General features: G+C 36.7%; 3 protein-coding genes across 5 annotated transcripts; 2 read left to right on the top strand and 1 right to left on the bottom strand.

Moving 5' to 3' along the window:
- LOC18771804 (senescence-associated protein DIN1) lies at nucleotides 504-2,051 on the top strand. Of its 3 annotated transcripts, none has more exons than XM_020569322.1 (6): nucleotides 504-914; nucleotides 1,044-1,154; nucleotides 1,267-1,340; nucleotides 1,431-1,501; nucleotides 1,580-1,708; nucleotides 1,827-2,051. In XM_020569322.1, exons 1-5 carry the CDS (start codon nucleotides 748-750, stop codon nucleotides 1,661-1,663), a joined length of 507 nt encoding a protein of 168 aa, XP_020424911.1. In that variant the 5' UTR covers nucleotides 504-747; the 3' UTR covers nucleotides 1,664-1,708; nucleotides 1,827-2,051. The 3 variants fall into 3 exon arrangements, with proteins under 3 accessions (XP_020424911.1, XP_007202638.1, XP_020424912.1); XM_007202576.2 differs by having other exon boundaries at nucleotides 515-914; nucleotides 1,580-1,633; XM_020569323.1 differs by lacking the exon at nucleotides 504-914 and having other exon boundaries at nucleotides 1,048-1,154; nucleotides 1,244-1,340; nucleotides 1,580-1,633.
- Nucleotides 2,202-3,071, top strand: LOC18771228. The gene is made up of 2 exons (XM_007204742.2): nucleotides 2,202-2,748; nucleotides 2,849-3,071. Exons 1-2 carry the CDS (start codon nucleotides 2,491-2,493, stop codon nucleotides 3,032-3,034), a joined length of 444 nt encoding a protein of 147 aa, XP_007204804.2. The 5' UTR covers nucleotides 2,202-2,490; the 3' UTR covers nucleotides 3,035-3,071.
- LOC18770759 (serine/threonine-protein kinase STY17) lies at nucleotides 3,159-10,021 on the bottom strand. The gene is made up of 16 exons (XM_007204140.2): nucleotides 9,638-10,021; nucleotides 9,165-9,279; nucleotides 8,789-8,883; nucleotides 8,553-8,672; nucleotides 7,933-7,987; nucleotides 6,962-7,072; nucleotides 6,823-6,873; nucleotides 6,181-6,356; nucleotides 5,998-6,105; nucleotides 5,834-5,907; nucleotides 5,357-5,532; nucleotides 5,085-5,180; nucleotides 3,976-4,056; nucleotides 3,798-3,851; nucleotides 3,577-3,711; nucleotides 3,159-3,507 (listed from the first exon to the last, which is right to left on the bottom strand). The coding sequence occupies exons 1-16, from the start codon at nucleotides 9,832-9,834 to the stop codon at nucleotides 3,430-3,432; spliced, it is 1,722 nt and encodes a 573-aa protein (XP_007204202.1). The 5' UTR covers nucleotides 9,835-10,021; the 3' UTR covers nucleotides 3,159-3,429.

Here is an 11,141-nt window from a genome sequence, read left to right as displayed (position 1 = left end):
TACAAGTGATATTAGGGAGGGGGAAATTGATCTTAAGATCTCAGATGCAAGGGTAAATATTCCTAACCACTTGAGCTATAAGTCCTTTACATTCATCTTTTATATTAAGACACAATTTTCTATTATCTAGCTCTTAATATATGGTAATTTCTAATTTTAGAATCAAAAATATATATAAAATATTTTTGACCAAATAGTACTTTTTTTTTAGGAAAAAAAAAATTACGCAATTCGTCTAATAGTTGACATATCACATATTACCCAAAATAAAATAAAAAGATCATTTATGTGATTGTTTCTGAAAGAACAAAAAACATTGAGATTTTTATTGGATGGGATATATAATATCAAATTCCAAAACCGAAAGAATCTTGTCTGCACTCTCAGCCACCCAGGTGTACATGCATTGCCTATTCTTTGAACTCAAGGTTGAAAGATTGAAACTTATCCATGCAAAAGTATGTGTGCCTCCTGTTGGGTTTATCTGAAATCAGAAACAGCCAGACTTGGCGTGGCATCCATGCCCCTATTCTCTCTCTCTCTCTCTCACATCTAGTCATCATCTCTGTCCTCTGCTGACACACCCGTTAAATAAATAATGACACACAACCTCTTCAACCATATTCCATATTTCACTGCTGCTAAGTGCTAAAACACTCACTCGCACATTGCAATCTGCAAATCCCAGATACCAAAGCCAAAACATAATCAATTTGCTATCTTCAAAACCATCCAACAATATTGAAAATGGTGGCAATTTCTCTTGTGTCCTCCTCCTCCTGCTTTACTGGCTCTGCACTTCAACCCCCTCCACTTTTTTCTCCTCAAAATCTCAATCAGAGGTCTCTCTTTTCACTCAATGTGAATCTGCAGAGACTTGGCACTGGAATTCAAAACAAGAACTGCAACTTCTGGTAAGTAGCAAGCACAAAGAAACCCACCATAAAATAATAATAATAATTTTCTTATAGAATTCTGTTTTTTTATAAGTTAAAAATATTGTGTTTGATATCAACTGTGGTGTTGTTTGGCAACTGGGAAAGTCCGAGAGCTGCCCAGAAAGGGAATTTGGAGGCTGTTGGTGTTCCAACTTCAGTGCCAGTTCGTGTGGCGCATGAGCTTCTTCAAGCTGGACACAAATATTTGGATGTCAGGTACTCTCTCTTTTATTTTAATTTCTCTATTAAGTTAATCACTCTGTTAATTAATCTTGATTTCTTTGTTTGATTGTTTTTGTTTTTAGGTTAATTGTCTGTGTTTGTGTAGGACCCCTGATGAGTTCAGTAAAGGGCATGCCCCTGGGGCTGTTAACATCCCTTACTTGTACAAACTTGGATCAGGTTCACTTTTTGTTCTTCACACCTTCTTCTTGATTAATTTTTTTCTAAATTAAATGATTGTATTCATTTGTAATTTTGTTGTTGATGCAGGGATGTCAAAGAACCCTGAATTTCTAAAAGAAGTGGCATCACATTTCAGAAAACATGATGAGATTATTGTTGTGAGTTCCAGTTATTTTCACTATCTTTTTGAATGAATTTTAGCCCCCATTCAAGTTTTTAACCTCATGGCTCGACAGGGATGCCACCTTGGGAAAAGGTCCATGATGGCTGCAACTGATCTCCTAGCTGCTGTAAGCACAACTTTGTTGTTAAGCAATTAATTACTTACGGACATCACATTTTGGTTGAACGTCGATATCAAATAGGTTGTGTTGCATATAAAAATTCAGAAAAAGATGCAATGTTTTATTAATGGAACTGGTTTTGGGTTCAAAGAACTTGAAAATTGGTTGAGTTTTCTCAAGGGCTTTCCATTTTTTGCAGGGTTTCAGTGGCATTACAGACATAGCTGGTGGATATGCTGCTTGGACACAGACTGGACTTCCAACGGAGAAATGAAACTTGATTGTGTCCTGCCACAGGGAGAGAGAGAGAGAGAGAGAGAGAGAGAGAGAGAAGGTCAAAGAAAATGTCATATGTAATGTAATGTGTATCAAACAAAAAGAAAAGTTGGTAAATAAATCAATCACCCAGTTTACAAACAGCAAACTTTGTAAACAAGTTACAGAAGTGCTCTACTTTTACCAGAGTTGAAAATTCTATCTCATATGCTTGCTTTATGCTTATTAGAGTTCACAACCAAAAATTGTTGATTGATGCTACTGATCATGAAACCATTTGAGAAATACGACATGTCGTTTCGCAAGTGAAAAGTGCACGTTGTTGTTCTGCCAACTCTCTGAGTTTTTCAGCCTTTTTATTTATGAGTTTGAGAGACTCTCACTGTAGAATGCTTCAAACTTACACACACACAGCTGGTGGGTAGATATATTCATCCCTCCACGTTCTCTCTCTCTCCCCCTCTCTCTCAGGGGAAATGAAAGGAAAACATGAACATGGTGACCACATCTCCTCCCTTTACGTCACCGTTTTCAATTTGCTTTAAAGCGGAGAATGCATGCCCCAACTCAATTCGCATTCTTTTTAAATGTCACACGACAACAAGTATACAAGAATGGGAAGTTACCGGAAATGGTTCAAAACAATTCGAAGAAAGCTAGGCAGATCATCTAACAGAGACATCATTGTCGTCTACACCAACACCAGCCCAAGCACTCATGAAGAATCAGCCAGGTACCAAGATCTCAACGGCTCTGCTTCATCATCTTCATCATCCACAAAGAAGTTTTTATCCCACGAAGATATTGCAGCCATCAAGCTCCAAGCGTTTTTCAGGGGGCATCTTGTACGTAACCCCACTTGTTATTTTTCATATGGCCAGATTTTGGTTGATGGATGATAATTGTTGAATTTGTAGGTTTGTGATGATTTAAACAATTTGACAGGCCAGGCAAGCATTTCGAGCACTGAGGAGCCTGGTGAAGCTGCAAGCCTTGGTTCGTGGGGCGTGTGTGCGGAAACAAGCACGTATGGCTCTACATTGCATGCATGCGCTTGTCCGGTTGCAGGTCAAGGTCCGTGCACGGCAGCTCCTCAGCGAGTCTGGCAATGGCAGATCCGTCGCAGCTTAACTTTGTTTGATAAACATGTCTAATGAATGTCCAACATTAAGACTTTAAATACAAAGATCTGGGAAGTCAAAGAATTTCCTGATAAAAGGCTGTGTACTTTTAAGTTTAAGATTCAGCAAAATTCTTCTCCTATATAAGGTGCGGTTTCTTTTTAAAACGAAAATTTTAATATCACAAGGTAGTATACATTATCTTTCTATTACAGCTCTACCGCTAACCGGTGGGCCTAATTTAGACGAAGAAAAACTGAGTCTATAAAGAGAAGACCACCAGAAAGAACAAGAACAAACTTCAATAAAAACTGTGTGATTGCTTGGCAAAGTCTGTACAATGCAGAAGGTATGTGCAATGAAAATGGTCCACATACAAAATCAGATTTCTCTTATCTTCTGTGCTCAGTGATGGCCCCATCTCAGTCCCGAGAAAAAACCACCTGATTTATCCTTGCGTCGATCTTCTCCCTCAGTTCCGACCTGTTTCAAGATTAAAGGATTTAAATATGTTTTATGGGCCAGAAGGTTTACAGTTGGGTAAGAAAGTACCTCCTTGGCCAAATTCTGCAGGATTTCTACGATATCGGAGAAGGGGGGTCTTTGAGTTGGGTCTTGCTGCCAGCATCTCTCAAGCAGTTCGGCGAACCTTGGGTGAGTGGTCTTGGGAATTGTAGGTCGTAAGGCCTGACAGGACAGCCATGCCAATTAGAGTGATTCGATAATAATATTGTGCACGTTACATTTATGCCAAATTGGGAGGGTAAGTATACCTTTTGCACCACACCTACTGCTGCTTGTAATGGGGTCAAAGATGAGTAAGGGAGCTGGTAAATACATCATAAAGATGACCATGAGTTTTGAAATTAATGCCATTGTGAACTCATGGATTGCTGAAGTAATTAGGGAAAGAAAAAAAATATTATTCTTGCAAAGAAAAATAGCACGCACTTGTCCTGTTAGAAGCTCCCACAGTACTATTCCAAAACTGAAAACATCTGCCTTGTGATCATATGGTTTGTGTTCAATGACCTTCATTCAAGAAAAAATGAATTAAAGTCCAATCAACCAACCTAGTCATTGTTAAACCCCATGATAGCTTAAATACCCTTGTGGATAAAAGCTTAGTTGATTTGAGCATGAACCCTATGAATTACTAAACTATTAATCGTATCACTATAAAGCTAAGAAGCACGGACACGGATACGGATACGGGGATACGATACGACACGATACGGGGATACGACAAATTTCTAAAAATTAGGATACGATACGTCGTGGATACGGCAATTTAAATAATATATAATAATTTTAAAAATAACAATATTTATAATTTATAATTTATAACATATTTTAAATAACATAAAAATGATAATATTATTACTTTTGATATTATTACTTTTAACATACTTCCACTTGTCTTGGTTATAATATTATTACTTTTAATAAGACAAACAAAACAAAATCCTTTAGTCAAAACGATAAGACCAGCCATCACGTGGGGTGTGGGTGAAACTGTGAATATTAAACAAACAAAATCCTTTGACCTAACAAGAACAAAACAAAATCCTTTTGTCAAAGAAACAGAGAAGAGAACCCGACGCCGCCGACAATGAAGAATGAAGAAGAAGAAATTGATGAGTAGGGGCGCCGCTGGATGAACAAGAAAAAGGAAGATCTGGGCTTCTTAAGGACGAAGAAGAAGAATTGATGAGCGGGGGCACCGCTGGATGCAGAAGAAGAAGGAAGATCTGAAAGAAGAAGTGGAGACGTTTCCTGATACGCGTATCCTAAACATCAGATACTCGTATCTGTAATGTCAGATACGCGTATCTTTTTGTCGTTGACCGTATCCGCTTACTCGGATACGTATCCATCGCGTATCCGCACGTATTCACAGCGTATCGTATCCCCTAGCGTATCGGATACGGGATACGCACCTCAACCAGCGTATCCGTGCTTCTTAGCTATAAAGCAATTTTGACTTAAAACACTTGGAAATTATTCTCTTTGCAATATTATTCCACAAAATAAAAGCTGATAGCCAAGAAGATGCCTACCTCAGGAGCCATCCAGCGGTATGTTCCAGTTTCAGCTGTCATCACTCCAGATTGAGTCTGCACTCTGGCAACGCCAAAATCAGCAACCTTAACGACCTGTACAAGAAGGCTCTACAACTTTAATCATTACAAATCAAAGAAAACATGCTTAAGAAAGAATAGTTAATTGACACAGGAAAGTTCCTTTTGAATTTAAATCTCTATAAATGCAAAGGAAAAACATATTTGACACACAATGAATCATTCACTGAAGTGTCGGGGAATCCACTTACTTCGTGCTCATCCATCAGAAGATTGGCCGTCTTAAGATCCCTGTGGATTATATTATTTTGGTGCAAATAGTTCATTCCCTTGGAAACATCAATTGCTACTTTGAGCAGAGAGGGAAGCTTAAACACACCCCTATGTTTATGCAGAAAGTCGTATACACTTCCTCTGCACATAAATTCTGATAAGCAGAAACATAAGCATCAAAAGGTGTTTGTCAGTGAATTGGAAAAGGAGGCCAAGTAAACCTATAAATAACAAATTCAAAATGCACCACATATTTCATAAAATGAAAATTCATAAATGTTACCAATCACTTCTATCACAACACCACAGACTTATTTTCTTCTAGTTGTAACTAGTTAGACATGATGTAGCAAAGATGAAAGTACGGCAGCCATCAGTAACAATCATGACTTCTCATATAATGAGATACTTGAGCACACGAGGATCGTTAATATAAAGGATTCTCTTACACATACCTGTCACAATGCATAGGTTTGGAGGCTTTGTACATGCACCTATAAATTGCACAACATTCTTGTGCCTAATCTTCCTGCCAAAATCATGATATCAAGAAGTTTAAAAAAGATGTATAAAAAATGAAAACTGCCACTAACAAGCATACGCAGGTATTTAGATAAACCTCAGTATATAAACTTCCTGTGAAAAATCTCTCAACATCTCTGCATTGACGCGCTCTGGTTTGAGAACTTTTATGGCAACCTCCTGACTACAATATGTGCCTCTGTACCTGAAAGAAGTTGCAAATAGAATGTCAAACAAGCACCTGCATGCAATCCAACACAGAATTCAAAATATAACTTACAGATCACCAAATGACCCAGATCCAACTTTGTTCTCGAATTTCAGCTGCCTCGTATCAATCTCCCAGACATCTGTTCCATCAGTTGGTATTTCTATGCAATCCGGGAAGGACTCATTTCTTGTTTGGTTGTCCTCGCCAATAGCAGCAATTGGATGTTGTTTTGACCAAGATTGCTCCTGCAAAACATTTGAGAAATATCATTAATGAATATTTCTTTTCGGTGGGGGGAGGCAAAATAGATGCACATTCCGTGGCAGTATTAAAGTTTAAAATAAACTACAAGTCTGGATTTGCAAGTGAAGTATTACTAGCAATATGGATTACAAATGGTTTTTATTAAATAATCAAATAGTAGTGGAAAACAAATTATGAGATTGAAAGATGGTACAAAGGATGAATTCGCAGTGAATCATATGATCACCTGGGAAAGGTGAACCCAAACTTTCTGACTGACGGTTACAAGTTAGGTGGTATCCGGCTTTCACAAGACAAAAAGCAAAGTTCACTAAATTTGATATGAAACCAGCCAGAGCATTCACATACCCATAAATAGTCTGAGTCTATTCAAAGCATGAGACAATTCAACTTTTGTTCTAGAGCATACACAACAATAAACTAAGGAAAATTAAGGAGCAAAATTACCTTTAATTTTGAAATTTCCTTTTGCAGCACACTTTTAAGCTCCTCGGTTTCCTAAATGTTCCCACATGGAAGAACACTTTGTTCAATGAACAAGAAGAATGTGACCCAAACATCTATGCTGAAACATCCAAACTCGTACCTCATAGTGCCAACCATCGACCACGAAAACATCCAGAGAAAATCCATCGACAGTGGAAAAAGCATGAGCTTCTTGAATATTCAGTCCAATCTCAGCAAGTAATGAAGTTAACTGGAAAATTAATCACTAAGATGTATCTTTTAGTAAGCGAGTGAGTACTTCAGTCAGAGACGGACAGGACACAAAAGTTTCCATATAACTGTTGAATCTTAGACATTCTAGAAAACTCACAATTATATTCAGTTGATAGCCTAATCAATTAACAAGGAATTCTAAGGTTCACAACCTAGGAACTGTTCCACCAAACATACCTCGTGGAAAAAGATAAGTCACTCGGAGCTACCTGATAGAGTTCCAAACATTTGACATTATTTACATGGTTGAAAATAGACAAATCAAGACTCTAGAGCCCCACTAGTCAGATCATCCTATTACAGCATAATCCTTCTAGAAAATAAAAACTTATTCTATAAAAGGAAACTAAAAACCTACACGTCCGTTGCCTCTTGATTGAATTCCAGTTCAAGCACAAATTTCCAATTCATGCAACAAATAACCACTGATAAACAAATGTGAATTTCAGAGCCATTCAGCAGTAACCTAAATATACTATATATATCACAGCTGAGATTGGAATATGGAAACTAAGAAAACATCGTTGTTTAAGATATTCTTTAAATGGATGGAACAAAGTTTAGAGACATTATCTATCTTGGTACTCAAGTTTGATCATAGAATTTTAATGATATCAAATATAAAACAAAAGCCACCATATAGGAAATTCTGGAAGGAAAATTGAAACACATATTTTAATGATGTATGCCGAATATCAATAGATATGAGCATAATCAGATGTGTAATCAGCTAATGTAAAAGCATCCAAATCAAAAGATGATGGCATGTATTTGAATAGTATTTGGTAAAAACCTAAAGGTCTACCGCAGGCATGTGGATATAAAGATGAGGACTACCTGACTAAGAAGTTTGGGCTTGTCAACTGTTGAAAACGTGATCTCATGCATAGGCCTACACAATTAACACCGAAATTAACAAACCAACACAAATAAATTACTAAGAATATTTGTGTTTGTGTTCATGGTAAACAACATCAAACTCTTTTCTTTGTGGTATAGAAGGCTCATGAGCATAAGCCTAAAATATGTAGCCCCGCCCAACTTAGCTAGTAGAGCTCAAAATCTTATAAATTACGAAAAGTTGACAACTAGGAGAGAGAGAGAGAGAGAGAGAGAGAGAGAGCACCGGAAAAAAAATGTAAAAATTCTAGAATACAGTAATTTTTTTAACACGCCGTTCACTAACTATCCTATAGAACATAAAACGTATTCCACTGCAGATGAGAAACTTTTAAGAAAAAGGAGAAACCATGACTTCTTCTATATCTCTGTTTCTGTCTCTATCACTCACAAATGCAAACCCAGTCCATGGGCAGACACCATTATCAAAATATAATCTAAACAAACAAAATAGCAGATAGTTTAACAAACTAAACACCTCTACAAAGTGATGGGGAGAAGCCACTTTGCAGTGGAAGACTGACTACTTACGATCGGGCTGAATGTTCATTTCTTACCTAGAAAATAATGGTGTTGAACTCATTGCACTACCTCCATCTTCAACATGATATCTATTTGCTTGAAGTGCAAATGCTTCAAGATTAGGAGATGAACCAAAAGTAGGTGGTGGATGGATCCTGATGATAGCAGAATTCAAAGAGTAGCACATATAAGATAAACATACAAAACAACAGAGTGAGGTTATTGAATGCAAAACAAGAATGGACAAGACAGCTGATATATCATGCCATACCCTTGTCTGTTCGAATAATTAAAAGAACTTTGTGCATCTTCTATCATTGAAGAATCTGAATGCACCGAATCAACAGAGTTTCCAACATGATAAACCTAAATCGATGAAAAAAAATTCATCAATAGCAAGTATTTATGGATCCTTGGCTCAGGTAATTACATTGATTATAATTAATACTTCAACTCGAAGACGACATACCTATTTTTTTATATAGGATAAGATTAGATAACTCTATTCGGGCAACACAAGTAAGATGGTTGCCACTAGCTAACTCTATTCAACCAACACATGCACAATTCATAAGTGCATGCATGCACACACACAAAGACAGATGGCATTAAGCATCAACATAGTGAGTAATTGCTTATGTGTTCACCTGCACAGTGCGAACTTCAAAGGCAGGTTGATTAGCAGGGTCTTCTGCAAATTGCAGCAATCTCTTATGTGTAAGCACATCTTCTGCCCTCTCCACGTTCACATCCAATGCGTATCTACATAGTTACAATAGAAAACAGCCAAGCGAGATCTCAAAATTATATACACTCTAATTCCCAAAAGTAAAAATTAATGAACTCAACCAAATTTTGTTCTTTTTTTTTTTCCTATTTTTCACTCTTTTCCAGCTCTTGCCAGCTGTCAGCGCGCTACAAATTCGAAAATGAAAACTCTAGTAATAGGAAAACAAAGCTTCGTATGATACTTGACAGAAGTATGAGAAAGATTCCAACTTTTTTTTCTTGCTTACACTTCCTATAGTTTCTCAGCAACCAATCAAGCAATGCCATAAGCCAAAGAAACTAATTAACGAACACACAAATCAAAACAGAAAACCTAGGGTTAAGACGATACCGAGGAGGTAAGCGATTGAAATGAAGCCAAAGCTGATCATCAAATCCGGGAAGATTAGCCTCCTCAAAATTGGACTGTTGGATGCGCCGAAGCACCTCGTTGTAAACCTCGAGCTTCTGTCTCTGATGGCGAGGCTGAGCGTGGGACGAGAGAGCGGCTCTGCTGCCACAGCTCTCTACGTCTTCATCAATAGCCATTGGAGCTGAAGCAAAGCTTGGGAGAAGCGAATCCAAGTCTGCAAATGGATTTATAGACTACAAATGGAGAATAAGCACTGTTCTGCAGGCTCAGTCAGAGCTATTAATAAGAAGAGTGAGATGGAGATTTTGGAGAGAGAGAGAAAGGAGAAGCTTCAACTGGAAAAAGGCAGCCAGAGAAGGAGAAGATTCTCTCTCTTTCTTTCTTTGCATTTGGCCATGGCTTTTAGCAAGGGGTCCACTGCCTGCTGCTGACTCAGCTGTGACTTATCTATCACTGCCGCTAATTAATTATTAGCAAAAACTAATTTTGTTTTATGGTGCACATTGCGCAATCCCTAACCCTCTGTTTGGATAAGGACAAATAATTCAAAATTTAATTAAAAGTCAGGAATTTAAGAGAAGAAATTGAAAATTCTCTTATTTGGCAACAGACGGAAAAAAATAGTAGAAATTGGGGCATCAAATTCCTGAGTTTAATTTCCCCCAAAATAGGAGTTATTTCACAATTTTCATAGTGTCATTTACAAAATTCAACATACATAAATACAAATATTAAAATATTCAATTTCCAGAAATTAAAATTATGGAAATCTAAATTCTATCATTTTAGAATTATATGTAATTTTCAATTTCTTCGTTCAAACGGAGGGTAAAGAAAATGATGGATTGATTTTTTTTTAGTTCTTTAAATTATGGATATCTCTAAAGAAAAATGTGGGTTTCTAGCACAAGAAATTAAATAAATAATGTGATTTTTTTAAAAAAAATTATTTTATTATATTATAATTTTCTTCTATTTTAAAAAGACAAATTTGGAATTTTCCTTCACTCATTCCATTTGAATGAGCCGGTTCATGTATGATAATACCTCGAGGAATACCAATGTGATATTAGAGATCTATTCAAATTATAATCGTTATGTCACTAGCCTAGTCACGACTCATAAGTTAGAACTAGTCTTTGAGAATCCATAAACTCCATATGCTTAGTGATGATTATCTAAATCTTACAAGTTTATTTGGCTGCAATAAAATATGAAAGCTTAGTTTTTGTAATAGGTTTTGTATTGGATTATAACTAGTTTGTTTTGAATTGGTTACCCTTGAAATTGTCAAGTTGAAAATGTTAGAGACAAAGTAAAATGTCTTGATAAAAAAAAAAAAAAACTGACCCTTCCTAGCTCCAACACACACTATAGCAAAAGTAGGTGATTAGTTAGTCTAACTCAGCTCAATATTCTTGATGAATAATAATTAATACTATTGGTTTGGTCGTTTGTAATTTAATTTGTGTGAGGCTCATGG

Source organism: Prunus persica, chromosome G7, assembly GCF_000346465.2.
Source record: "Prunus persica cultivar Lovell chromosome G7, Prunus_persica_NCBIv2, whole genome shotgun sequence".
NCBI classification, from domain to species: Eukaryota; Viridiplantae; Streptophyta; class Magnoliopsida; order Rosales; family Rosaceae; genus Prunus; species Prunus persica.
The sequence above is the reverse complement of the archived record's forward strand: the minus strand, read 5'-3'. Positions and strand labels throughout refer to the sequence as shown.

Coding starts and splice junctions, on each gene's coding strand:
- LOC18771804 (XM_007202576.2), top strand. CDS start 748: ATGGTGGCAATTTCTCTTGTGTCCTCCTCCTCCTGCTTTACTGGCTCT. Junction 1,155..1,266: donor CACAAATATTTGGATGTCAG/GTACTCTCTCTT, acceptor GTGTTTGTGTAG/GACCCCTGATGAGTTCAGTA. Junction 1,634..1,826: donor CAACTGATCTCCTAGCTGCT/GTAAGCACAACT, acceptor CATTTTTTGCAG/GGTTTCAGTGGCATTACAGA.
- LOC18771228 (XM_007204742.2), top strand. CDS start 2,491: ATGTCACACGACAACAAGTATACAAGAATGGGAAGTTACCGGAAATGG. Junction 2,749..2,848: donor CGTTTTTCAGGGGGCATCTT/GTACGTAACCCC, acceptor ACAATTTGACAG/GCCAGGCAAGCATTTCGAGC.
- LOC18770759 (XM_007204140.2), bottom strand. CDS start 9,834: ATGGCTATTGATGAAGACGTAGAGAGCTGTGGCAGCAGAGCCGCTCTC. Junction 7,073..7,932: donor AGCCCAAACTTCTTAGTCAG/GTAGTCCTCATC, acceptor TTAATTTTCCAG/TTAACTTCATTACTTGCTGA. Junction 5,181..5,356: donor TTCTGATGGATGAGCACGAA/GTAAGTGGATTC, acceptor CTTCTTGTACAG/GTCGTTAAGGTTGCTGATTT.